Source organism: Talaromyces atroroseus, assembly GCF_001907595.1.
Source record: "Talaromyces atroroseus strain IBT 11181 chromosome Unknown scaffold_6, whole genome shotgun sequence".
Taxonomy (NCBI): Eukaryota; Fungi; Ascomycota; class Eurotiomycetes; order Eurotiales; family Trichocomaceae; genus Talaromyces; species Talaromyces atroroseus.
Window position 1 is genome coordinate 394,652 of NW_017971438.1, and position 27,650 is coordinate 422,301.

The 27,650-nt window shown below is 46.9% G+C and overlaps 8 protein-coding genes across 8 annotated transcripts; 4 read left to right on the top strand and 4 right to left on the bottom strand.

The window, feature by feature from the left end:
• Nucleotides 1-303: 303 nt before the first annotated feature.
• Nucleotides 304-1,737, bottom strand: UA08_05069 (hypothetical protein; the record flags this gene model as incomplete). Its single annotated transcript, XM_020267822.1, has 6 exons — nucleotides 304-901; nucleotides 975-1,092; nucleotides 1,166-1,378; nucleotides 1,441-1,520; nucleotides 1,587-1,597; nucleotides 1,675-1,737. 6 exons carry the CDS (start codon nucleotides 1,735-1,737, stop codon nucleotides 304-306), a joined length of 1,083 nt encoding a protein of 360 aa, XP_020119755.1.
• Nucleotides 1,738-3,805: 2,068 nt separating this feature from the next.
• UA08_05070 (hypothetical protein) lies at nucleotides 3,806-4,677 on the bottom strand (the record flags this gene model as incomplete). Its single annotated transcript, XM_020267823.1, has 4 exons — nucleotides 3,806-3,889; nucleotides 3,950-3,990; nucleotides 4,067-4,198; nucleotides 4,293-4,677. The coding sequence occupies 4 exons, from the start codon at nucleotides 4,675-4,677 to the stop codon at nucleotides 3,806-3,808; spliced, it is 642 nt and encodes a 213-aa protein (XP_020119756.1).
• Nucleotides 4,678-5,230: 553 nt separating this feature from the next.
• UA08_05071 (hypothetical protein) lies at nucleotides 5,231-6,459 on the top strand (the record flags this gene model as incomplete). Its single annotated transcript, XM_020267824.1, has 3 exons — nucleotides 5,231-5,329; nucleotides 5,396-5,691; nucleotides 5,763-6,459. The coding sequence occupies 3 exons, from the start codon at nucleotides 5,231-5,233 to the stop codon at nucleotides 6,457-6,459; spliced, it is 1,092 nt and encodes a 363-aa protein (XP_020119749.1).
• Nucleotides 6,460-10,670: 4,211 nt separating this feature from the next.
• Nucleotides 10,671-12,438, top strand: UA08_05072 (hypothetical protein; the record flags this gene model as incomplete). The annotated part of the gene is made up of 3 exons (XM_020267825.1): nucleotides 10,671-11,962; nucleotides 12,048-12,245; nucleotides 12,327-12,438. 3 exons carry the CDS (start codon nucleotides 10,671-10,673, stop codon nucleotides 12,436-12,438), a joined length of 1,602 nt encoding a protein of 533 aa, XP_020119750.1.
• Nucleotides 12,439-15,400: 2,962 nt separating this feature from the next.
• On the top strand, nucleotides 15,401-16,382 carry UA08_05073 (hypothetical protein; the record flags this gene model as incomplete). The annotated part of the gene is made up of 2 exons (XM_020267826.1): nucleotides 15,401-16,123; nucleotides 16,335-16,382. The coding sequence occupies 2 exons, from the start codon at nucleotides 15,401-15,403 to the stop codon at nucleotides 16,380-16,382; spliced, it is 771 nt and encodes a 256-aa protein (XP_020119751.1).
• A 1,878-nt stretch (nucleotides 16,383-18,260) lies between these two features.
• UA08_05074 (hypothetical protein) lies at nucleotides 18,261-19,340 on the bottom strand (the record flags this gene model as incomplete). Its single annotated transcript, XM_020267827.1, has 4 exons — nucleotides 18,261-18,635; nucleotides 18,714-19,152; nucleotides 19,205-19,222; nucleotides 19,297-19,340. 4 exons carry the CDS (start codon nucleotides 19,338-19,340, stop codon nucleotides 18,261-18,263), a joined length of 876 nt encoding a protein of 291 aa, XP_020119752.1.
• A 771-nt stretch (nucleotides 19,341-20,111) lies between these two features.
• Nucleotides 20,112-22,627, top strand: UA08_05075 (hypothetical protein; the record flags this gene model as incomplete). Its single annotated transcript, XM_020267828.1, has 3 exons — nucleotides 20,112-20,164; nucleotides 20,470-20,539; nucleotides 20,753-22,627. The coding sequence occupies 3 exons, from the start codon at nucleotides 20,112-20,114 to the stop codon at nucleotides 22,625-22,627; spliced, it is 1,998 nt and encodes a 665-aa protein (XP_020119747.1).
• A 458-nt stretch (nucleotides 22,628-23,085) lies between these two features.
• Nucleotides 23,086-25,168, bottom strand: UA08_05076 (hypothetical protein; the record flags this gene model as incomplete). The annotated part of the gene is made up of 4 exons (XM_020267830.1): nucleotides 23,086-23,764; nucleotides 23,849-24,528; nucleotides 24,588-24,838; nucleotides 24,952-25,168. 4 exons carry the CDS (start codon nucleotides 25,166-25,168, stop codon nucleotides 23,086-23,088), a joined length of 1,827 nt encoding a protein of 608 aa, XP_020119748.1.
• Between the last annotated feature and the right edge of the window lie 2,482 nt (nucleotides 25,169-27,650).

Here is a 27,650-nt window from a genome sequence, read left to right on the forward strand (position 1 = left end):
CGAGAATATTTTTGCACTCCAATTACCAAACACCCTACTCCTTTACCACATGGTGGCAGGGTGCATGGACGGAGAGCTACATATCGTATAGTAAGCCGTAAGCCAGATTTTGTACGGAAGGCAAGAAGACTTCTAATAAAGTCAAAGGAGTTAATCGCTGATTCACGAGTATTTTGGGTTCGGATATGGCTAATCTATCTTCTATCTAACAAGGTGATTTTCATTGGAAACATGAAGGAGAAATACAGGAAGCCGTTCATATCTGATATCAATAAATACGGCTTGTGAATATAATGAAAGTTCTTATTCCGTCCATTCTTGCGCCTTGAAAGTGACAATCGGGTTACGCAGAAATCTCACATTTCGAATCAACCTAACCTCTGAAGCTTTTGTTCGCCGCAAATGCTCTCGGAATTGTTGCTGTTCGTCTGTCAATTCGACGAAGGTGTTGTCCGTGGCAGCAAGCTCAGCTTTGCGGGCCTCCATCGTCTTTAGCAATACAGCATGCATGCTCGAAAGCACTTTTTCAGTAGATTTTGCAAGGGGCAGCTCTGTTGGAGAGACATCGTCCGGTGATATCCAAGATTTGGTATTCCTAAGAGATGGCCCCGCCGCAAAGACCGCTTCACGTAGGCGTGCCACTGTCAAGGCCGCAAACATGTCCCCTGTGCCATTGAAATTGCATTCAAGGGCAGAAATATCGACGCGAAAGAGACGCGGGGAACCATCAGAACGAACAGTCGAGCCGATGATGGTCATCATCCCTGAGGGTGCCGTTGAGCCAAGGTTTGATAGTTGCACTGATGTGACGATAAGATGAGGGATCGAATATATCTTGTGTATGAGAGTTATGGCCTTGGTAAGATCACTCGTTGTGGATATTTTTATTCCAGACAGTGTTCTTCATTAGCTGTTAGTAATCATCTCTGCCTCCTTTTTCATGCAGCGTATAGATATCATGACTGTTAACTCACTCGGCTTCAAATTGATTTGGCAGAATTAAATCTGCGTGGTGAATTATTTTCTTATAAGCTGGAACAACATCTTCAGCCACATACAAGCGGCCCAGATCGCCCATGACAGGGTCGAGAACTGTGGGGACTATTGTTTAGCAATGGAAGAAACATAATGAGAATGAAGAAGGGAGGAATATAGATGCACTCACCCCAGAAAAAGGACCCAGGCTTTCCCTCCGCTCTGCGTATCAAATCTTGCGCAATATCACCCACCACTTCAACAGCAGCTGCACTGGGTGCATACCCAGAGAGTAAGACATCAAAATCAGTGAGGTAACTTTGGGTTAGGCCCTCGTAGAGGTTGCGAATTTCCTCTGCACTGGTCTTCGTTCCTTTTACTTGTCGATATCCAGTATGGTTACCTAACAACGGTATCAGTCTAGCTATTAAGATTGAACTGATGTACTCATTCAAGTCAACGTACTAAAATGAACCGTATTGATTGCAGCCACTTCGCAGCCCAGGGATTGCATCACATATGTGGCCATTGTATTTCCCACAAATCTGATAAGACACAGTTGATCAGCTAGAACAATCCAGAGATGCGATCCATTCTATAAGATGACTAACCCATAGCACACCTTTTCGCAGAAGTTAGCAATCCGTAAGGATGAACCGGGGACAGCGGAACGTCCAATCAAAGCAAATGAGCACATACATGGCTTGCTATTGCAAGGACCTTTGTCTCCGGAACATCATCTCGTTCCTCGGAGGACGACATTGTTGCGGAAGATGCCAGCAGATGAAGTTTCGATCCTCCTTCAACACTCCATACGATTCTGCAGTACTATTACTAATAGTTAGGCGGGGGAGGCTGTCTTCCACGTGGTTTGCAGACTTGAGATCGACAATGATCAGATATACTGATAGGGAAATATATAGAAGACTGTGCGGAATGTCTGTAGCTTCTCAATTGTCGATAGCCGCTGTGTATGACTCAAGTAGATGAGGTTTTGAATCGAGAAATTATTCACAGCGCTTATCATCGCAAAAGCTTGGTGGGGGAATTTAGTGCCTAAATTACCAGGCATGAACAACAAATTGCGTATGACACACGTATTCGTTACCATACAGCGGCTTCCCTTTCAGCATATGAGCCTATCCTGACTACAAGTGAATACAAGTGACTACACGCATCGAGAAAACATGCAAGACAAGATCATCTTCGATGCATCATGTCTCTCCGATACAAGCACAACAGTGGTGGACTTTATTGACTCGTCGTCCTTCTCGACTAAGCCCGATCGATGTACCGACTCCAGCTGAGGTTATCACCGTTCTCCGGACTTCGAATCTACACCTCGGCCAGCGTCCGTTCAATTTGAGGACCTTGACCTCCTTCAAAAATTCGGTCCCTAGCTGGTGGTTGGAGAGGCACTATGTCTGCGTTTAATCAAGAAGCATCTAGCTAACAAAGTTCCTGTGCCCGAAGTATACTGTTGGAGGGTCGATGGCCACGACATCTTCATATATATGGAGCTTACCAGGGGAGAAAATTGCACAAGCGGTGGGATTCACTCGGAGTTTTAGATAGAGAATTGATTTGCAATCAGAGTTTCACACCTTCGGTGTGTTGAAAAAGATCCTATGGATTCGTATATTGGACTGGTTCCTTCATAGATGGACAGACTGGTATAGAGCGCTTGTACACTAACAGTATATAGGATCACTTACTCGCCAACAATTACGGAATATAGTTTTCCGAGATTTACCGCCGGGGAAGCCTTTCAAAGGGGACCCTTCAAAAGTATCAAAGAGTTTAATGACTGGCTCTCTACCCTTCCACAGAAATTGGTGCCTAATTCACCAAAATACATTGATCCATATCGAGTATTCCTCCCTGACTCTGGAACTATCAAGTTCAGTCACGGCGGCCTGCATCGGAGTAACATCATAATTTCTTCGACGAGTCCTCCCCGTGTCCTCGCGCTGGTTGACTGGGCCCACGCTGGCTGGTATCCTGATTACTGGGAGTTCTGCGAGGCCCTATATACGTCCAGCTATAAAGAGGACTGGCGGAATATTTGAATATAGAAATTCCCGAGTCCATATCTGGCCGAGTTTGATATTCTTGCTGAATACGCCATGCAAATTGGCGCGGTATAAGCTCAGCAATGCATTTTCCCATAACCTTTCTTCCGTATATGATACAAACATCATTTGTGATCAACTTTTTGATTCTCATTAAACCGTTCTCCCGATATGCTGCAAACCAATACTGTGACTTGGAGGATCGCGCTTCGAGTGAACGATATCAACGGCACTAGCTTCTATATATCCGAGGTCAACAAGACGACGGATATACTCCAATGTCCGTTCTTGACATCTCCTATTGGTCGTCAAGATAGGTATTTACGGTGTAAGTGAGTAGAAAACAGGAAAGACATGCTTAGTTTGCGAGAGATATATCTTGGAGAGAAAAACACATCTAGATATGGGAAAGCCTCGCGAGATAATCAATTCAAGCGGCCTGTTTAGTGTTTGATTTCATTGCAGCAGTTTCGGGTCTAAATAGCCAACGATTAAACACATAATTTAGGTAGTCAACTGCAGATGACATGCCACATTGAACGAAATGGCCTGTACCGGAAGCCCAGAGCTTCCAATTCAATTGGCTTAGCCCCAAGCAGAACAACGATACTGCTTTCGTATGAAATTTTCTTTATTCCTTGCAATGTTCATAAATATCATTTGTTTAATCTTGTGGGAAGTAACGTAAATCGGTAATAGAGAAAGGTGTATAGTCTGAAACGCGCATCTATAGAATCAAATAAAGCCATTCTATCCGTCTATTTTCCGGTACTGCCAAAGCCTCCCGCGCCGCGAATGCTCTCTTCCAGTTGTTCCACAACCAGAACTTCAGGGGTATATATCTAGCAAGAGCTGGTCAGCAAAAAAAGAGTCTTATAAAAAGAGTGTAACTGTTGTAATACCCTTTCCAAAACAAGCTGGGCAACACGGTCTCCTGCCTTGACTATTTTATTGGTAGATTTCGTGTTAGCCGATTTGCGGAAAAAGAGAAACATTCCAAGGAAGAGCTCGTTTCATACCAGTGAAATCGACGTCAGAGAAATTGAAGAGCAACACTTTGACTTCACCTCGGTAGTCAGCATCAATAACGCCGGCTCCAGTGTCGATGAAGTTTTTAGAAGCGAGTCCGCTTCGCGGGGCAACACGGCCGTCTAGTTGAAACCATCAGCATTAAAGGACAACATTGTTCGCATCGACATATTCATTCAGAAAGACGTGAGCAATGTAGGAATAAGCATAGCATACATGTGCCTTCGGGAACTGCAATGGCTAGCCCAGTGTCGACCAGTCCCTTTCCTTTCGCTGGGATCACAGTCTCCTTGGCGCTGTAGAGGTCATATCCTGCGGCAAAGGCAGAACCGCGAGTCGGGGCTTTCGCGGACTCGACCAACTTCTTCACCAGGAGCGAAGGCTGGGGCTGGGAGATGGAGGTGACGGCAGTGCCATTGCCGTTTGTAGAAGCCATGACGGAGGCAATGCTCGACGAGACGGCGTTGCTGTCGGTGGTGGTGGTGGTGGTTTTTGTTCTCTTAGGGAGCGGTGAAGCGGGGAGTGACGGGGGTTCGTGGGCAGCGGTGGGAGCGGTGGATGTGATGGTTTCTGGAGGAGGCGGTGTGGTGTCCTTCGTCATGGCAGTCTTTTAAATCGCCGGCAGAGGGAGAGAAAGGGTTGCAAGTTGCAAGAGAAAAAAAACATCTCTTCCAAGTCTGTATCGCATCGCTTGTTTGGGACGCGTTTTCTTCGAGGCGGTGAGCGACGCGCGCGTCGCTCATCAGTTTGCCCGAACGGGAAGAAGGGCTAACCCTAGTCACATGTATTCCCTGATGGGGCAATATACTTTCAGCTTTGATGAATACAGCGCGCACAGCTATATGAAGTTTCGTTCCTGGATACATCTGAGACATACAGTACACTGTATAGGAAGCTGCCCCGGGGTTAGGCAATGGCGGGGGCCCGCGGCTATTGACTTCTGGGCGGGCCGAAAGTCTGGAGAAGCTCCTCAAGAATGCCTCGGCTGTTGCACCTTCAAAGATCTATAGAGTATCATTCTACACACAGCGTCAAAATCGACCACAATCATAGCACTAGGTTTAGTGCTATTTACAAACAATAAGTAATCAGAACGACGGTGCCACTACCGAATTTCACCAGCTCGAGGCCCTCGGGGAAAGCAACTGGCAGCCATGGCCGGTCCGGTGCGCCAACCCATTGACATCGCATCATTAGAGGCATACATTGAAAGCAAACTGCCATTGATCCAGACGCCACTAGATGTGAAGCAGGTATGCAGGGGCTTTCTCAGATCCGCTAGATATTTGCAGTGCGTATTAATGTATAGTTTCTCATAGTTCGGCTTTGGCCAGTCAAATCCTACATACCAGCTTATTGCTGCCGATGGTAAGCAATTCGTCCTGCGCAAAAAGCCTCCGGGAAAGCTTCTTTCCAAAACGGCGCACCAAGTCGAGCGCGAATACCAGATTTTACACGCTTTACAACCTACCGACGTACCAGTCCCGAGAGTGTATATTCTATGTGAGGATCACAACGTGGTTGGCACGCCATTCTACATCATGGAATTCCTAGACGGGAGGATGTTTGCGAATCCTTCGATTCCGGGTGTGGATGCCCATGAGAGGAGGGAAATGTATGGAAGTCAATCTCTCCCTTTCAATCAAGCTCGATCGGAAATGTGCATAGCTGACTGTTCTCATACAGGTGGCACGACGCACTTCGAACTCTCGGAAAACTGCACCGCGTTAGTCCGAAGTCGCTTGGCATGGATAGATTCGGAAAACATACCGGGTTTTACGACCGTCAAATCTCGACTTTAGGGCGAGTATCACATGTGCAGGCACAGACGGTTGATGTAGATACCAAAGAGCCCGTTGGAGAACTTCCGCATTTCCAGGAGAATGTGCGTTTCTTCTCGAACAAGGCTCTACAGCCCCGAGACCGGACGACGTTTGTGCATGGCGATTTCAAAATCGATAATCTCGTATTCCACAAGACCGAGCCGAGAGTCATCGGTATTCTCGATTGGGAAATGGCGACTATTGGCCATCCGCTCTCGGACATTTCAAACCTAACCAGCCCATACTATCTGGACTCGGCGGAGCATAGTAGACAGAGTTTTCAGCCAGGAGGGACTCCAGGAATACCCATTAGAGAGCAATGTCTACAGTGGTACGCCGAAGTTTCTGGATATGATCCGAGACCAGATATAGACTGGGGAGACGCTTTCTTTTCCTTCCGTGGATCTATCATTATGCAGGGAATCGCGGCACGCTACGCGTTGCGACAGGCAAGCAGTGCACGAGCGCTGGATTATATCAAGAACATGAAGCCATTTGCTGAGGAGACATATCGACGGGTGAAAGCAGTAGCGGAGAAAAGTCAAAGAGGCCGTCTGTAGTTTGTTTATTTGTATAGTAGTAACCTTACTCTGGAATTGGCCTAGGTCATATGCTGTTTTCTCTCCTGGACTCGTGGATTATACCTACGGCATATATATACTTAGGTAATATGTTTTGTATACCGTTAGATCTATAAGAAAACTAGGTGGGTGTCCTACAATACCTAGGTTGATAAACGAGGCTTAGCAGTGTGATGAAGACGCCTGGCATGCAATATCAAGTCAGCTTAAGGCTTGGAACTCGGGATTCGGTTTGATTTAAATGCCCTTCCTATCGTTTAGCATTCTATCTCGCCGAGGGCAAACCAAAAACACTCTGGTTCAGGCAATATAGATGTGCCAGACCGGTCCAGCTCTTAATGATGAGACCTCAAAAGTTTCATATTCGGATGTATATTCCGAATTCGAATCCCTTGTGACTGAGAAAGGTTGTACTAGGTTCAGCTCACAGTATTCTTACGTGATGCAAGTAACTAGTCTTCTAGCAGAATGGACATCTATAATTGATTATCGATTGGCTATGTAATCAGTATATTCATTTGAGCAAAATGTGTCAAACTTACATTTTCTTTCGTGATAGACTACATACTAAGATATACGCTTAAATTGAACTGGCTTGGTTTACAACGCGAGACGCACACCGGAGACCGATTTTTAACCTGCAATGTTGTCCCGGACATATATGTGTAGGTAGATAGCTTGCTGTGCACATCAATCTACGCACACCGGGCTGACCCAAGACTTCCAAGATCACAATCGCCCGGAATTTCGATTATTTCGATTCCATCCCTTTCCACGAAGATTCACCGAAATGCACCTCGTACTCGTACACGATTATGCTGTGATAGAAGTAGTCTGACTAACTTCGCATCACTCGGATTTGACCATAGTCGCATTGAGAAGATTTGCCAGAAGAATGAGGGGGCCAGACTGGGGTTATAAAAGATCGTCGACTACTACCTAGGCGCATAGTGTGTGATCACCAGACCATAGGCCGTCGGGGGCCCGGGGGGGTTACACAGACCGGACTAGATATGCGGTACAAATTCATCCAAGATGGGTTAAAAACAGGGTTCGGTTGTGTGGATTGCACGGGGATGAACACGCGGGCGGTTTACTCGTGTAGTGATACACCCACGTAATCAAGGGATTCAGACGAGAATCTGGGAACTGCCTATGTACCTAGATTGGTGATCAACTCTTTTAACTCTATGGATGGGTCGCCTGACTTGATTATTCGGCTATTCGCCGTTTTCACCTACCTAGCCCTCTGCCCAATCCAGCTTGGTTGCTGCATGCACGAAGTGAGGAGCCCTATTCAGTCTGCAGTGGTCTTCGTGCCCAAGATTGGGTTACAGGACAATCTATCTAGGAGCTGGTTTTGAATGCAAGTCTGTTAGACTCTACAGAAAATAAGGAGGGAACGATAATAATCGGATCTATTGAAACTCTGAAAGCTTAACCGTATGCGGCTCAATGCATCTTCAACGAGTCTTTAATGTAGCTATTTCCACAGCATCAAGAGACTTCGACCCCTAACCAACAAGACAGGCAGAGAAATTACCTTACGTTCCTAGATAGATCACTTGCATTGATAGGGATGTTAGGCACCCCGATTGCTACCCCGGCCTTCCGGCTGCTTCCAGACGTGTGAGGCTGAGTAGCACGTACACGGTGCTCTGTACGTGTACTCTCGTCCATGGCTGTTGTGCACAATTACTGATGAATCGTATGCGAGTTATGCAACCCAGCATTTGGAGCCGCGTTAGTTAGGTGCGTTGTACGTACTACATGCATGTAACCACGCCGTATAAGCGAGCGCTCCACGGTGCGTGCCGATGGTAATCAAAGCGGGCTGGGGATACGTAATCAAACGCTTCCTTGCTTTTTGCCGGGCTGGCGTGTTGGATGTATTATTATTGGCACGGATATACGGAGTACACATCCATGAGTTATTCTCGTTGTTATATACTTATAGCATGTCTATATGCTCATCCTTACAGCCACTGCTACGTAGATACATCGTTCCGTCTACCAAACGTGACAATAGGCTTGTGGACATGGGACAATATGCGGAATTGCCTAGTACGGTCACAGCTATTAATGAGGCTATTACTGCAGGCCAATTATCGACGGTTGCTGCCGGGGATTGCCGTGGTGGATCAGAAACAGGTGCACACGATTGGCGTGTGGCAGGCTTAGTGGGCCCCGGTGGATTTATCTGTCGGCGGTTTTAGCCTTTAATTTTTAGCCTCTTCGCTTTTAGCGCATATTTGCCCGGCAAAGTTGCTCTGATTGGACGAGTGGGGCCCGGGGCCAGCCCAGGCTGTAACCTAAACAAGCAGAGCCGCAAAAGGCAAGGAAAAAGCAAAATGGCAATCGCTTCCTTTGTCTATCGGACATCCGCTCCCTGCCATTAATTAGCATCGCTGATTCGATTGCTCGATGTCTTCGTGCTGCTGTTCTGGGTTCTCGTTTGTGTCTCCAGTCTATACGCACTGGGAAGACCATATTGCACTAAACGACCTACACGTATCGGCCCCGCCCGCCCTAGTATGCTTTGTGGCGCAAGGCTGCGTCAGCTTGTTCCTACGCAATAACATCCCGTCTGAAACCAAGACTAATACCGTATAGGTATCTACTAACACGTATGCCTGGATATGAAGTCTTGAATGCATTTCACTTTTCCTCGATACGTAATACGCGGCTATGTCTGGATTGTCTTGAATGCAGTATGTAAGATGTGTATATATATATTCTGGCAACGTATTGGTAGTTGCTTTTGTTCCGAAAGCCTCGATTCAAGGAGATCGTTCTACTCCCGGGATACAACCTCGCCCGCGTTAGTCGGTTATCCTCCTGTGACAGGCGTACGTAAGAATGCCCAAAGAGGCTTGCTTATAATAAGGTCGGTGCTTCCCTCGCACTCCATCCTTGGCGCTTGAAACTTGTCAGATGTCACACGCCTAGCTAGATTATTCTCATTCGTCGCACCAATGGCTGAACTTCCGACAGCCCAACTCGTTCAAACACGAAGAGCAAGAACTTAGAAGGGCATAAAGAAAGACATACGTAGTTCCCGAGCTCCACTCCATCGCCGCATTTCGTCTTATCGTCCCAGAATGTGCAGCTCTGAGGCTCGTGCGACCTGGAAACTGAAAGAGACAGCTGAAATTCAGTTCAACTGAACCACCAAATCTAAAAGGAGCCTCAAAGGGGGTTTGTCCGCTCCCCTCGAAGGTCCTCCTCTCAGTCTTCCTTGTCCCACGGTGGGCTTTGGTCGCATGAAATTTCCAGCATACGTCTCTGTACGGTTTAGTGCATGCAAATTTATTTCACTTTGGCACTTTGTAGTGTGCGGCGCTTTTCTCTTCCCTGCTTTTTTTACTTTTTTTTTTTTTTTTTCTCTTTTTCCACTTCCATCCGAATTTTTTTTTTCAGCCTCCTGATGGCCGCTGCGTCCTAGACCACTCGCTCCACCGGCTCCCGAAAAATTGCGTCGCGGCTCTCCCGCATTCTGATAATAGCTCCATACATACCACATCACATTAAGTGGAAGGACGAAGGGAATCTCGCTTTGCCGGATGTCTGCTGTGCTACTCAGGCGGTAGTAGCATCCTCCTGGTTCTGCATTTCAGGCCTGTTCTGCATTTTGGCATTTGGCTGTCCCTCGATCATCGCCGACTCTTGGGTTTAGCGTTGCCACTGGTAGTTTTGATTGCGCGGCGCGAGTTCCAGCTAGTTGCGTCCGTCGAGCCCCCGCACCCTGCCATTGGCTCGCGGAAACGAGCATTCGTCAGCTCTCCAAAATCAAATAGCGAGGTGGTTTTCCTCCTAAAAGAACATTACGTTGCAGCTTGCGCGGGGAGGTTAAGGGGGCAGGGCCAAACCGTTTCCGCAAACATTTATTTATATTGGCAAGCGCTGCGGTGCGGTGCGGCTCTTCCTCAGGCAACCAACTGTACACAAACAAGGAAGGCACGAGGCACTTGCCGGACTTGCCGTGGTAAGAGCACACAACGCACTCCCTCTTCACTCTTCACTCTTCACTCGCCATCCTGTTTGCAGTCCTCAGTTCGGCTTGTTCAATCGCATTGTCACTTGGCGTGCTCTTCCATTGCATACAAGCTTCCACGCCCTTGTCCACATTTCCGCGGATTGCCGCGCGATTCGTCTGCTCGATGCTTGGCCAACTAAACGTTGCTAATCTCATGTCTAGATCTTCTCGCTGCTCGTTGGAATCGCGTCCTCCGTCTACTGCATCGTCCACTCCAACGGAAGCCGACTTGCGCAATACCCGGGGCTATTTTCTGTTTGTCGAGGAGCCATCCAACCACACCGTCCATGGTTGGCAACGAGCCGCATTCATGTTGTCCGACGTGTACGATTCAGATGATGCGTTGAATCGCTCACCCGGTCTTAAACCATCTGTTATAAAATATGGACCGGACGAGTCTATCCCACCATTTTTGCAGGAAAAACAACAGCGGGCATTGGGCGATGGCAAACAACAGAGTTCGACGAGTCCAACGAGCTCGGAGAGCCGGTCGCCTAAGTATCGTCGACGGCGTAGGAAACCTCAGTCCTCTTTAGGTGATGCCGTCTTGATTGGTTTTCTAGATCCTAATAGGCCTGACATAGCTAGACAAGCCGGGCAAGAGACATTAGGGCCAGACTCGGACGAATCTGAAGATGATAAGCGAAATCGCGCGACACTCACTTCTTCTTTACCTGTCGTGACGAGGGCAAGCGATTTTGCCAAAAATGCTCTGGAGTTGATTCCGGATGTTCAAGCACGCAACAATACCTCGTTACCGTCCATTAAGGAACTCGTTCCTCAAGAAGCCATCTTCTCAACCAAGCCACCCCCTCTGCAGACTTCACTGGAGCCGCTTCGGCGGCCTAGACAGGATAGTCTAGCAGATTCTAGCGTTGGGAAATATACTATCTCTTCATCAAACAAATACGAAATTCTTCCTGCCCTCCAGGCACCGACACCCTCAGCAGTTGGATCCCCAGATAACACACAGAGCTTACCGTCCATACGCTCAGCTGTTTTCGCCGAATTAGAGAGCAACCCATCAACGCCTTTTCATATGCTAACGCCGCAACTTACACGAGGGACCAGTACACAGTCAGAGCTCTCAATCTCCCGGGTATCCACAGCTCCAGCTTCCGATTCATTTCAAATACCCACCCCTTTCTCCCATCCGTCCCCGATGAGTTTGAAAGAAATGGCAACTACATCCCCTGTCTCGCAGTCGCAGTATATGATGCAGCCGCCCAGCTTAACACCTGATACATCCAACATGACATCTTATAGTGAATCATCGTTACGGCAAACTTCGATAGGCCAGAGTCCTGCGAATAACTATCCTACGCCTACCGAGCCGCGGTTAGTCATGGACGAACGCTCAGATACGCTCGTTTCTGGTACAAATCTGTTCAAGTGTCCATACCCTGGTTGCACCGCTGCTGCTTTCCAAACACAATATCTTCTAAAGTAAATATCGTCCCTTTTTGTTGTTGTTGTTGTATTCAATTATGGGTTTCGGAGGGTGAAACTAATATTTATCATTCATCATTAGCTCTCATGCCAATGTTCATTCCCAAGACCGGCCACATTTCTGCCCCGTTATTGGCTGCTCTAGGGGTATAGGTGGCAAAGGGTTCAAGAGGAAAAACGAAATGATTCGCCATGGTCTAGTGCACGACTCACCAGGATATGTGTGTCCATTCTGTACGGACCAGCAGCATAAGTATCCTCGTCCCGACAATTTACAACGGTACGTCGCATGAAAAGTGGCAGTCGGTATAGAAAACATAGAAAATGTGCTTTTTTGTTCTGACATTGTCATACGAACTAGGCACGTGCGAGTCCACCACGTGGACAAAAACAAAGATGATCCAGAGCTGCGAAATGTCCTTGCGCAAAGACCCAAGGGGAGTGGGCGAGGACGTCGACGACGTGTTCATTAGTGGAGGTTTTCTGCGGTTATACTTGAAATGACTTGCACGAGGCTACCTGGATCCTCCTGAGGGTGTTGCCCTGCCTCGCTCCCGTGCTATTAATGCAGAGTGCGCTGAGCTATATTTTAAACAAATCTGAACAAAGGTACGAAAAGGGTGAATAAAATGAGTGCGAAGATTCATAGCCAACCTCTTTATTTACAGGGACCATCTTTTCACTTTACGCCAACCAACGAGGCACTGCAGAAGCAGAAAGTGATTTACAGACATTTAGGACCCGCCCCCTCCCCCTGTGATTTCAGATGGATCTGAGATTTGACAATATGAATATCAAGTCGAACGGCGAAACATCTACAAATCTTCTCCATAATCGAAATTTTACAGGATAATGGCTCCCCAACGACGGGTAACGGTTGTGGCAACCATGCATTCTCGTATTGTTTGATGCGGAGCTCAACATACATAGAGCGGTCCAATGAACCAAAGGTATTCGCCAGAAGATAAAGCAATGCGACAATAAACGAAATGCTCTTTCGCTAGCATAGGGACTGTTGATATTGGTGAATTCGGTGAAGCTTACAGCCAGCGAGATAAAGGGACTGCATACGCCGCCCCATACGTAACAGAGAATTTATGATGACCTGATGAGATATGACGTTGCATTAATATTTTTATAGCTTATCGCTCCTATTTTACGGAATTTACTCCTCGATATATAGACTGAGCACTATGTTTATATGTCTTTATTATTGTTCACATTCTTCGTGTATCTATTGTGCATTTTGGAAAATCATTGTAAATACATCTGCAAGTATATTCAATCAGCGGGCTCTTTTTGCGTATTTTCCAGGGGGCTGAAGCATATACTTCTTACTCATCGACTGCCATGCAAACTGAGTTTCATCTTATAAATCTCAATGCAAGCCATTTGTTTGAAAAGATTGATGGCTCTTCATATTGTAGGTATTATAAGCATGCTGCGTTCACGCTTTATATTGGCCCTTGCATTGCATTGCCGTTTCAAGCATACGTTAGGTAGAGCCATCTTCCCAGCAGAAATGGTGTATTAACAGAAATATAACATGAAACGATGCATGGGTCTTCATGATCCTCTCGGGCGGTGGCTGACAAAAATGCTTGAATGGGCGAACTAGTTCAGAAGGGTCTAGATTGAGCATTTTCACACCGGCTTTTTTTTTTTTTTTTTGTGTGTGTGTGCCATAGTTAGCTTGTGAACTAGAGAGTTCCGAATGAAGCCGAGAGAAGACAGGTTATACTCTTCAAGAAAGTGTCTTGCTTACGTCTACCTACTGTACCAACATCTAAGTATTGTATCGGCTCTTAATGTCCCGGATTACGACTACGATTACCTACCCAAGGCATCAGTGAGGCATTTGATGAACGCCGTGAAACAGCTCTAGAATGCAGTTATAACCTTCTACCTAAGCAACAACTGTACTTCAGCAGAAGCGGCGCAATTCTTATATATCATCCACGGATAACTTCAAGAATGATGCCCATTACCGGGCCGTTGATCTTGATGACCAGGAGCACATGATCCATGCACCCAAGATTTAAATAGAGAATGCAATAATTGATAGACAATGAATCATAATAGGTTGAGCTCTCATTTGAAGAGTGCCGGGGCCAAATGCACAAGCCCTAGGTACCCATGTCCGTCTTAAAACTAATCGCTGACTTCGGTAGCATCATTTGCAGAGAGAACTCGGCAGTCATCACAAGGGAGAGAAAACAACAAACCAGAATAAAAATAACCATATGTGTTGGTTAGCTGTAAGGTACTATTTGGCTGTAGCACCAACTTCCCATGATGATCGATGCTCGGCCCCCGCTGCGCTGCAGCGTAAAACGGTTAGCATACTGCGTAATATGCAAGATTGCAGTTAGCAACTATGATTCACTCATCCATCCTCTTTGAAATTCCTACTTTTAGTATCATGCGTTTTAGTGCAACGTGCAGATTCCCCTGGGGGCGGAATCCCACCTACGTACGTATTAACGTGCTTACAGATGGCGGCGCCAAATCGGAAACAGGAATCCTACGTGTTTCTTCTGTCTGTTTTTTTATTTATTTTTCTTTCCATGTAGAGAATAAAATAGGACTCCTTCTAGCGCTTCCCCGGGGTTTCAGGTCAATGTCCATGCATATAGTACACCTGGGCATGCCGGGATATTCATTGAAATTCATTGCCTGCACAGCATGCCTACGTATATTTTTTTCTACCTTGCAGACTTCGGGAATTCGAAGAAGGATAACAATAGTACCTAGATAATACGTTAGTATCCACTTTACCAGTTCGGTCAAGCCTTTTAGTTAGATACTCCGTGCATGTACTTGTTCACCTTCTAGTGCTTTAAGTAAGCACTATCTCGATGCGATTAGCATCCAAATGTCATTCTTTACACCCATGACTCTTGCTTCTAGCCGGTACTTTTGTAAATTTCCGCCGGCGTCGCTCTGTTCTTTTCTGCCCCCTCCCCACCCTCATGGTAGTATGACGATGTATATGTGTGCGAGCAGCGCAAGTTATGTCCATTGACGATCATCCGGTCTGTATACCTAGGTAGACTTCTTCAGCATAATGCAGATGAAACCGTGTCTTGGGGAAAGCTCCGTTTCCCAAGTGTAGTCATCAGCTCCATGGCCCTGCGTTTTCTGTTCCTTTTGCTTTCAGCAGTGTCGAATTCCGACATGGGGTTATTATTATTAGATGTCGTATTCTGGCGATAGCCTGATTTAGTCAGGGAGACACACCTTCCATATGCCGTCTTGTATATAGTGTCAATTATGTGTGTCTCTACTTCTTCCCTGAAAACTATAATATGAGGTGGTCTACCCTCGAATTTTCACACTGAATAACAGTCTCTCATACACAACAAACTACAACAGCAGCCGCAGAAAGGCGACTCTTCGCTCAACATAAAGAGAAAGTACATCTGAACGAACAAAATGTCGGGCTTTTATCCTCAGCGACAACGTATTACAGAAAATGAAATGGACGAGGAGATGGCGCGTCAATACTATCAGAACATGGGATATCAAGTGGTATCTCCCAATACGATGCCTCAGCTATCAACAATGATGCCGGGCCCAACAGGCTTTTTACCGACTGAGTCTAGCTATCAGGCACCATCGCCAGAGAGATACTATCAGAATCCCTTTGGTCAAATGCTATCTCCTCCTTCAGCAGTTGCAATACCGGGATACCACCCTTCATCATACAATGGATACATGTCCCAAAATATAACTCAAGGCGACAATCCTCTCCCTCTTCAAATAGGGGGTGTAGCCGGCATGGAGATGCATCCTCAACCTCAGGGCTATCATCATCCCTACCCCAGAAATACAACAGTACAACGCCCTGCGTCTCCGTCTGACACTGGAGATCTTGAAGAATACGGCATCCAAGAGCCAGATGGCACATGGCGTTGCAGATACCCTAGCTGCTCATCCAAGTCCGTCTTTACGCGAGCCTGCGACTTGCGAAAACACTTTAATCGACATAATAAGTACCTCTTTTGCCGATACGATGGTTGTCCTCAAGCTACAGAGGGTGGATTTTCGAGCAAAAAGGATCGTGCTAGGCATGAGGCAAAGCATAACCCGCAAATTCCCTGTGAATGGGAAGGTTGCGATCGAGTTTTCAGTCGCATGGACAACATGAAAGACCATGTACGTCGGATTCACTCCAAGGGAGGTCGATGAATCCATAGGTTTGTCCTGTTTTATGCATTAAGCCAAGTTTGCCTTGATCTTGTACTTCCTGTCTATTCGAATTCATATCCATATTTAAATTTATATTCTTTTTCTTCTTTTTTTTGTTCTCTTATTACTGTGTTCAGTCCATTCATATTTGTATTTTGTCTCTACTTTTGATACCTAGGTATTCTTTCCATACACACCCTTTGCTCATGTGTTGTTCTTCTCTTGAAACGAATAACCACTAGAGCATATCCATGGAGTCTGTTTGGCATCATTTCCCTTCGTCTTTAGTCTGTATAAAAATTTGGGCATAAGGTAATGAAATTTGAATACATCATTTCTTTCGGTCAAAGTTATTCACAGTCGACTCTCCAATAGGCTGTAGCTAGTATGTTGCGCGAGTACTACGCTGCCTAGCTGAGTGATACCTCAACTCAAGCACTACTGATTGCCCCATGTGGACCCGTACATGTGATAGTATATAGTCTTGTTGGGGCGCGGGGCTAAGAAAACACACAGAATGAGACGCATTTCAGCTTGTTGTGAAGCATATATAAATATAGCATATACTCGCAGGACTGGCTGTGTAGTGTGCTTGAAGGAAGAGCTGAAAAGCGTGACAGATCTAGCCCTATTTTAGGTCCGAGACAGCGGCATTCGGTATGCCGAATCCGGTAAGGTGGTCTTCAAAACCGTCAGCATCTCCAGCTTTTGCCTAAATAGGAAAATAAATTAGCGACAATACATGCATGTCTTTCTAGGTTTATACTCTCCCTCCCTCCGTCTTAGCTGATATGAAATATCAGCCGTTCGGTGCTTGCGGGGCTAGACAGGAAACACGAGTCGGGCGGTTGCAATATGAACAAAACCCGCCTTTTGTTCACGAGGGGGCTATATGCGAGGGACGGATAGATGCAATCTGTGGTTGCTCATAGGAGATATCACTCCCGACTTCCGAGATCTTCACGCGGGATGGCTTTTGCTAGTATGATATGTCTAGGCAATTATTCGATTAAATCAATCCATCAGCGTTGCTATAGGGTTCTCTCTAAGGCCGCTTGACTAGTCATGAATTATCCGTAGCATAAGTACGGTCACCGAATAAGAAAGTCTCCGGCACTTTCGATTTTGATAGTCGGAGGTAGTAAAGGTCACTATGTTAGGGTTGCTTTTTTATTCAGTTTTCCGCGATCTTTCGTCTTATCAATTATTGTTTCCCACTCAATACAGGGCGTCATTTTACATGGCTAGTAACGGATCTCATTGGATATAAACTCACTGAAACAGCTGAGAAGCTCGATGACTCGGGATAGAATGTACAGCACCTCAGGTCATGTGAGTAGTACTGGCTATCCTGTAGACATGTGCAATCAGCATGACGCTTAGTGGTGATCCAATAGCGTGTCTGGAGTAGGTATATCTGTCATGGTGGTGAGACGTCGTCATCGGATGCTGAAGATGCACGGAGTATGTGCCTTATCCTGGGTATATATTGATATTGATCCTTGTCTCCACGGGACCAAATAATCCGCAGACTATAAGTATAACCATGTCGGGCTATCCTGAATAAGTAACCTATTCGAATACAAGTAACGTTAGTGGGGTCCGAGCTAGATATTCAAGGCCGTGATTATCTATCTCATGGATCGTCCATTGTAACCATTTCTCGATGTATAGGTAATTGATTGATGACTGTTTAGTTAAGGCTCATAGGACATACTTCATTTGTAACGCGAGATGTATATTCCCTGAGACAGATTCATAGGGCAGTCAGAAGATTCTAGATGTGCCAAAATTGCATAGAAGACCGAAAAATACTTGCTTCGCTACCGAGCAGGTACACTTGATGACTAGGCACAAAGTGTTGAAAAGGCCGGGTGAAGGTAACGTCTATCTATGCATAGCCCGTCCCATGCGACAAGAACATAAATGTGTGACCAGTTGCAAGCATGCAGATTGTGGCGAGGCCGGTAGGTAGAGTCGGTCACATAGGCAGAGATGATTTGAAAACATGATACCATCTGCAGCAGATCTAATAGGCAGGCGCTGTATAATAGCCACTGACTAACATAAATGCTTTCGAACGTATCTCTCAGGAACCCGCCGTCTATCGGGGCAGGCCCCCATCCTCGGATAGAAGCGGCGTTCTCAAATTAGGGTCTTTGTTGATGTCTTCATCTTCCTCTTCTGGATCATCTCGCGATCGATAAAGCACATAGTGCTGATAAACGAATATCGCATCAAAAAGGATAGTCACGTTGCCCAACAAGAACTTGATAGGGTTCCCAGTGACGCCGCTCCAGTCGGCTTCAAAGCTCGAGTCTAAGATCAACTGCACGAGAGACAGAACTCCACCAGTTATATCTAGCAATATCTGTCTAATATCCCAGCCCGTGGTGGACTTGCGCTTATAATTCAACCATGCTTGTGGAACATATTTGACTACGGTGATGATGACTTTGATGTACGACATGGCGTAGAGCTACAATATGCAGGTTAGTAATTAATCTTCATCATTCGGGGATGAAAACGGCAAAGTTATTGACTGTCTTGCACTTACAACGTCAATCCAGGCCCAAGAAAACGGATCAGCGCCGCTGTCGGGGCCTTTGCCCAGCACATAAAACACCAGCAGAGCGACTGCAAGCAAGGACCCCCAGAACAAGCCAGCTATGGGCTTACTGACGCGCTGATATGGAGCCACCTTAAAGCCCCAAATGATAGGAAAGAACTGTGAATATACGATAGCGCTGAGGATGACAGCATGCACGGCGAAGGCAAGATCGTTCAACTGCACAGATGGCTCCGGGGAGGAAGGATTGCGCGCAGCATATTGTTTCCGAATGAGCGGTGAATACAGAAACCCAACAGCATATATAGTATAACACACAAAACCGAGAACATTGATGGTGGGAAAGTCGATTGCTAGGCCGTAGGTTGAGCGGCGACGGAAGTTGTTTATCGGCTGCGGATAGAATGATAGTGACCAGCACACGGTGCTTCGATTTGGTAAGAACATGGATGATTTAACTGCACAGAGACCCTACTTACTAAATCCAGCCTAACAGCCTGCAGAGGAAGTGAAAGAGAGGGTTAGAGGCGTGTTCCGTCAATGCGATACCCGGGACAATCAACGAACGTACCGTGATAGCGCCTTGATGAAGGCCTCCACACCATTTGATGCCATGGCGTACGAAGTATCCCTAACGACGAGAAAGTTGTAGGTTTCTATTGTAAGGGTCAGCTTCAGCTGCTCATGCTTGGAGGAAGAAGGCAATAAATAAGAACTGGAGAGCCATTTGAGAGCAGAGTCGCAGTCCGATGTCGTCGAGTCGTTATCAATGAGACCCGCAAATCACGCCATGCGGTTTAGTGTTGGGCGTCTCGCCGTGGCTGATAAGCCCAGCAGACACCTTGCCGCCTGGGGCATCCAAGTCCCGGGCTGTGTGAGGCCTGAGGCACCCCGCCTTGGCTTCGTCGTCCGCGACAACGCATCGACGCTAAACCCGAAACAGCAAACTGTTGTGTCCTTCCAAACGTTGAAGCGTCCCATCTGTCTCGCTGCCATGATAGCCTAGATCCATCTCCATCGGTCGTCTCCTGTCGTTGCTCCATATGCAGATGTTTGAGCATTGGGGATAATACCAACAGCGTGTATCTTCCAATTACTCGCTCCAAATCTCTCCTTCTCATTGCCTGTCGCTCGCTATCTTTCCCCTCCCTGTCGACGCCCCGAAACCGAGCCATCTGACATTTTCGTCTAAGCCTACACATATTCATCGGAATATATCATTATCGTAATTTGCCTTCTACTACTTGACGTCGCATGGTGCATACCTTCGCGTGGGGGGTCTTACGAGATCTCCTGCATTGAGTTGAACATTCCTCAGCTCCCCAGATCGATCGAACGTGTGGATACTGCGAATAGCAAATTAAAGGATCTATACACGACGACACAATGCCGGACACACTCTCCTCTCCGGGGACGAGTACATATTCCTCGGATACAATGTATGTTGGAGATGGGACGTGGGATAGCACAAGGAACACATTCTTGCTACCCAATTTGATGGGGGTGAATTTTGACACTATGCGATATAATGGTACAAACTCATAACCCAACAGATTTCTATAGACTATCACTAATATCATTAAACGTCAATAGGCATGGGGAACCGATTTCGAGACATGACGGGGTATTATCCATTGATTGTCGCGCACGGTGTAATTGCAACAATTGTGTTCCTTGCATTGGTACCTGCCTCTGTTATCATAGTGCGATATTATTCCATATATGACCGCTACCAGGCTTACAGATATCATGTCTGGCTCCAGGTGTTGACTTTGCTGTTGACAACTGTCGTCTTCGTGTTGGGATGGTTCGCAGTAGGACCATCACGAAGTCTTACCAATCCACATCATGGCATTGGCTTGGCGTTATATGTTATGGTGATATTTCAGGTTCTTTGGGGCTGGCTTTCTCACAAAATAGAACTGGGCGGGAGAAGTTTTCGAACACCCCTGGTATTAGTGGTATATATCATCCCTCTTGCATGCTCGCTCCATCAATTTGATTAGTGACTAACCTCGCTGGTGCAGATTCATCGCTGGATAGGCTGGGCCACTCTGCTTCTGGGGATTGCTCAGATTCCATTGGGCTTAACGTTATACGGCTCCCCAAAATCCTTGTTCATCCTTTTTTCGATAGGAGCATTCTTCTGGCTTGCTCTATTCTTCATTTGCTCCTACGTGTACGATGAAGATGGTGCTAATTATGGCCCTGACCAGGACGGCCGTGGCAGCTATGTATCCGGGCCCCCTCCTTCTGAAGAAAGGCGTCATAGTGGCCTCGGTCGTATGGCAGCAGCAGCAGCTGGAGGCGCTGGACTAGCAGCGCTTTTCCGACATCGATCTCACCGCCGCGACGAAAGTGATGTCCAAAGTTCTTATATGGATGAAAAATACTCAGATGAGGGTCAACATCGTTCGAACTGGACGAGGCGATTAATTGAAATCGGTGCCATTGGTGGCGGAATTGCATTGGCAAGATCGTTGTTCAACAGGAGAAGAGACAGAGAGAGCGACACCGAATCCGGTCGATACCGTCCGACGCATGCTCGAAGTGACAGCATGTCAGAGATGACTGCGAGTAGGGTTGAAGAGGGCCGCGACGTCTCGGGTACTCATTCAGGCACTCAGGGACCTTATATGCATCCGGCAAGACGGCAAAGTTACAGCTCCATGGACTACAGCTACTATACACAAACAGATGAAGGCCAGGAAAATCGCCAAGGACATGGCCAAGGACATGGTGTGCGAGATGCCATCTTGGGAGCTGGGGCCTTTGCGGCAGTGAGAAGTCTGTTCAGGCGTGGGAAACGTGACAACGAACAACAGCGAGTTGACGAGATCAAACGGCGGGACATGGAGGAGGAGAAGCTGGCCAGAGCAAATAGTAAGAGGAAATACACCGGGGATGGCTTTTACCCGCGAAGACAGAGGCCATCACAATCTGTGCTCTCTAGCCAAATGACCTCGGATATAACACCTCGTCCACCGCGCACACCCGGTCCAGACGAAGAAACAGTAATGACTGGAGGTGTCATGGAGAGACAATCGGACATTCCCCCAGCTCCCCCAACACATCGAGTGGTATCAGGAAGTGCAACTGGCACAGACATTGAGTCTGCCGCTGCCGCGGGCGCTGTTGCAGGTGCTGCTGCCGGATCAACTAGCCGCCACCGTCGTCGCAGTCGTAGCGGTGGTAGTAGCCGACGTCGAAGTGATCGTCGTGATGATGTGTCTTCACCGCCAGTATCTGTTAAAGTGCGAATGCACAATGACGGACGCCATGTCACTCTCCGGAGACTGACTGAAGAAGAAGCAGCAGCCAGCAGAGAATCAAAACGCCGGTCCAGAGAACGACGAGGGTCGCGTAGACGTGGTAGTGCGAGCTCCCTCTCCGGCAACGAAACGAGCTCAAGTCGATGGCGGCGTGTTGAAGAAATGGAGCGTCGCCAGGCTGAGCAAGTGCAGCGTGAGCAAGCTGCCGCTTTGGCTGCCGAGTCAGGCGCAGCAGCAGCAACTGCGCCTCCCCCTCCAGCACAATCACCATATCCTCCCCTTGCTCCACAACCGCCAGCAGCATCTTTCAATTCAGCTCATCTTCCACCACCATCAGCATCGTATGCTGGTAATAGTCAGTTGTCTGTTCCACCGCCTGCACCTGGACCACCTCCACCACCAATGATACCGGTGCCATCACATGCAGCTACAAGCCAGCAGTCCATGATGCCGCCGCGCCCTCCATCAAATATGCAGCAATACCCGCCAACTGCAAGTATCACGTCTCCAGGTACTTGGACGGGCACCGAAGCTAGCGCAGATTACGCCAACAATAGACGAAGGCGTCGAGCTGAGCGAGCTCAGGCTCGAGCGAGACAACAGGCACAGCATAGTGTGGAATTTACTTGATCTCATTTACGTGTTGATACATCATCTGCTTTGCCAGCATATAATGAACATGATGCCCATGATTCTTCAAAAAGAAATATTCTTTCACTCCCTTTCTCTATATTATTTTGTGCGTGTATGAAATCACATATATAATGAATGCTTCATGCATTTTCTTGTTGGGTAATTTTCGGCGGGCCTTCTGCCATCGGGAGGCATGATTGAGCGAGTCAAATGTGTGAATGAAAGTATGTATGTAACGCTGGTTTTTATGTCACGTGTTTCTGTTTACTTGCACTTTTTTACTGTATATAGACTACCCCCTTGTTGTTTTCTTGAATGAATAAACCCATTTTCTATTGCTTATATCTAGTCTATTCTCTTTGAACATATATGTAGACTGTGGTTGTTTGAAAAAAAACGAGAGAATGAATACCCTTGATCTGAATAAGTGCTAGAATGAAAATCAAACATTCTTTCTATTTAATAATGCTCGACAGATCCATCTCTAAAAGCGACATAATATTTACATTGCCCGTGAACCAGTTCTCTAAAGAATTAGCATCGCCAGCTTCCAGTCCTGTTTCCAAGTTCGCGGGTCCAGCATTGTATTCTGTGGCTGGTCCTCCGCCCCCAACCCCTGCTGCTGTTGATGGTGCTGCCATCGCCGTAGGTGGGGGAGCTAGTCCGGTTTGCTGCTGCTGCTGACCAATATTCAAAAAGCCAGCTGCGTTAGGAAAGCCAAGGGCGCTGAGGTACGGTTCAAAATCATCAATTGGGAATGGCGGGTTGTATTTAAATGCATTATTTGAGGTGTTTTCGGTGTTGCGGATATTAGTTGTTGATGTGGGCGGCGATGATATGGAGTGTTGTTGGTGTATATCATTGAGGTGATGGCGACTCTGGCTATCAAGGTGGTTATGATGCTGATGGTGGTAGTGATGTTGTTGGCTAATCTTGGCCTCGATGTATAGCTCCGCAACGCGATGGAAGACATGGCAGAGTCGCCAGAGTTTCTCGGCTGCTTCTACTGATTCACCGGATGATTGGAGAGAGGATACAAAATCGCCTAGGCACTTCAAATCGTCCAGATTTGCGGTGGCGATTGCATGGCAGAATAGGACCATGAAGGGCGTGAATGGACAGTTGATAAGGACCCTGAGTTCGTACTATATTAGAACACTGGCATGGATAATAATAGGAAGACGAGCAAGAATCAAAGACGGAAAGGGTTTGATGTACCAAGAAATATAACCATGCCAGATATGGCTATTGGTGTGTTTGTACCGCTCCGTATTTTGCTGGTGCGCCCTCAATGCCGCTCGCGCCGTTTCAATACATTCATTGCTGAATATGGAGGAACTATCCAGTGGCCCAGGCGGCACCACTCGGTAAGCCAACGTCGAAAGGCCATAGTACATGATCGCAGAAGAAGACGCAGCTGCTTCGTAGTAGAGCGGATTATACGCACGAGACGGGTCGAGTTGGGTTTGTGTCTCTTGATACCATTGTCGCATGTCTGAAGTGATTTGCTTCGCCCTTTGTGCTCTTTCAGTTGTTGATCCAGAAAGTGCGCGAGGTGAATATAGTTCCTCGTATATGCGCCCTTGGAAGTATCCAATTTTGATCCAATGGCGATACAAGGTGTCCCACATGCTCATCTGGGAATCAGTCGAGAGATCAGAGAAGGTTAGCGTGATATCGAAATCTTGCAGAATCGACGAGTGGCCCAGTCGAAGGGATAGTGATTTATCGAGAATGTACGTAAACCAAAACATCCTTTTCTTGAGATTTATATCCAGCTGACTATCGCCAGGCAAGACCACAGACCTGTGATAGCCGAGGGTCTGGCAAAGGCGAGCCGCGGTCGACGTCAATGCCCAACATAGAGAGGGTTGGGATATGTCTATTGCATAAGATGCCTGAGTACAAGGTTAGATAGAAACGACCACAATAAACCCTATACAGAATGCCCACTTACGCCGAGCAGTAGCGCCTGCAGGTTCTCGTCGGTAGGCGCCATGAAGATATTAAAATGACTGATAGCATATTCGAGGTTTGCGCGACAGAGGGCTGCGTTTTCAGCAGCTTCGGGAACATTTTTCCCTTGTATGAAGGCTATCTCCTTGAATAGATAGAATAGTCCACCGTTCACCAAGGCGAATGTGCTAAGAGAATAGTCCTCCGTTGCAAAGTAGACTTTCCTGCACATTTCGTTGAATTGCTCAAAATCTATGAAGGGATGATCCAGGAAATTATGATACTCTAGACGAAGGAGGAGCGTGTAAGCATTTATTCTGTGTCTTTCCATCTCCCTTTATCTTTCAATTTGTTTTCAATCTCACCTTTGGAAAGCCGCAAAAAAGACACAACAGACTCAAGACTAGGCATTTTAGCAGACGAGAAATTAAACGACGATGCATCAGCTTCCTGATTAGGAAATCGATAGTCGTGGTTTCCAGGCGACGCATGCTCCTGCTGCTTCTCGATGAGGTTTCGCAGCGCAGAAAGGGCATCTTGCATCTCATGATTACGGCCAAATACTGCAAAGTCATTGCTCATGGCATTTTCAATAATTCGGGTTGCATGCACCGAGTGGGCACTCAGCGATGAAGCTCCTTCAAAGGCAGCATTGTCGGTATTGACAGTTTGCACTTCCCCTTTAGCACTTCTGGGAGTCCGCAAGGGGGAAGCATGCTTGGTTATTCTTTCTGCCTTTGGACTTATGATTGTCGAAAAGGGAGTTTGTGTTGTTTCTGCTGCTACGATTTTCGGAGTTGGTGCTGACAATCCTGAATGCTGGATGGTACCTGTAGTCGCAAGGGACGTCAGGTTTTCAAGCAGAGATTCTATGCGTGCCAATCGCTCTTCGATCACTTCGACTTTCCTCTCACTGTGACGGGAAAGGGGGACAGAATTATCAGAAAACGGTCTTGAACTCGAATTAGTTGATAGCAAACTGACTATTGATCTGATATCAAGACCCGCTGACGCTGTTCTTTAGGTCTGTTGGCAGTACGGCACGAAAGGTTTGAAGCTCTGCAGTTGGAGCAGGGAGATCGTTTATCGCATTTTACCTAGAAAACGTGAATATGTATGAGCTTTTTCTCCCATTGTTAGATGAAGACGAGAATAGGCCACCTTTCGGTTTCGACAATTATCGCACTATAATGTATACAAACATCGTCAGCGATGATGCCAGATCCGGACATATACATAGCAAGCCACACCCACCGCTCGCCAGGAGGGGATACTTTCATCCCTGGCCGTGACTGGATCTTCTTGCTGCATACTAGTTATGAGAATAAATAATCATTGAAATTCTCAACCAGGTCTGAATGCGACAAGAGCTGAGATTTGAAGCTAGAAAGGCGAAGGATCGGAATCCGCGGGGGCCGCAAAGTGGGCTTGAAGGACACCCCCTGATTGGCCACCTTCGACCTTCTATATACCACCTGGGTAGACAACTCGAGCTCAATTCGCAAAGCAGTAAATTGATAATAAATGGGATATGGAATATAGTAGTATAAGAGCAGAATAAAAACAGGCTGTCATTTGATTCTCATTCATTATACATAAACCGGACCAATCCTCTATTTCAGTTTCCTAACAAAAAGAGACAAGACAAAGACAAAGACAACAAACGCCATATTGTTAGATATTACATTATGTACTCAGTAGGTATGTATGAAGGATCGAGTTGCAGGAGGGCAAGCTTTATAAGCACCGCAGGCGAAAGGAAGGTGAGAATATACATATATATCATAGCACCGCTTAGAGAATCGAAACAAATCCCATGCATATTGTTAACAAATATCCAAGCAGTATGGCCAGAGACGGAGGTGTCGCTATGAGGCTGCTAACCGACGTTGAGGAAGACGAAGAAACGTCACTGCTGTCATCGACCGTTGCATTGACGAAATTAGGACCGCACCCGATGTTGATAGTTTCAGCAGCTGGGGTGTATGTCTCCTCGAGAGGACTACCATTAATCGCAGCGGCTTGAAATACTGCCATAGTAGCTTGTGTGCATTCATTACAGGTCGGTCGACTACCCCCGGGCAAGGAATTTCCAAGCGGTACGAAAAAAAGATAATAATTCGATATGTTGCTGCTATTGGTAGCTGCCTCAGTAAAGCAAAAGTCTCCGGTTGAAGGGTCCTCAAGACAAGCTGCTTCTGCAATCGGTTGATAAGATATCATGCCATCGTACGCCTGAGTGACAACAGGATTTCTTAGCTTGTAGTCTGCGCCGCAGTTGCTGGAGCTTGTCAAGTTGGAAGCTAGCTTCGTCATGTATGTAGAACAGGTCGTCACGTTGGCAGAGCATGAAGTTTCAAGGACTTCATCCAAGGTCACTGCAGAAGCCAGGTCTTTGAAGAATGAGTTAGAGTTCTGCAAAAGGAGCGAGACGGGATAGCAGGATTGGTAGGTGTCATCAGAAAGGAAGTCTGCGAAAAATTGAGGACAGCTGGATGCTGTGAAATTATCACCCAAGGTATCAAATGCCGTGGGAAAGGTGAAGTTGCTGCTGCCATCGGAAGTAGACCTTGCAGCTACGGAAGCAAGGTCAGTTACAGCTGCCGGGGTTGACCTGGATGCATCGCTTAGGTCTAACGAATCGATGGTGCCTTCGGGTTGTTGTATGGGCGAACAGTAGCTGTCCGGGATTAGGCATAAAATTAAGGTCAGAGGTAACAAGGCTCCCACGAGCCTCCTGCTGTTTATAGATAGCAACATTATCATGATCGAGGACCGAAAGTAGATATATAGATAGATTTCATAGATGCGTAGATCTTAATAGCGAGCGACGTGGGCGAATGCAAGCCCTTTTGTTTCTCCTGTCGAGGTGGGTAAAAAAAAAAACGAGCGTGAGTAATCCTCGGTGATTATCGTGGCGACTGTTGAAAAGAGCGTGGCGGTCCGATGAACATGGTCTGTCAAGGTCGGTTCAATGGCTTCATCTATAAGCAAGCACTGGCAGAGGGCATTGCCTGGAGTAAAAAGGTGACTTCGCTTCAAGACAGACAAACGCACGCACGGT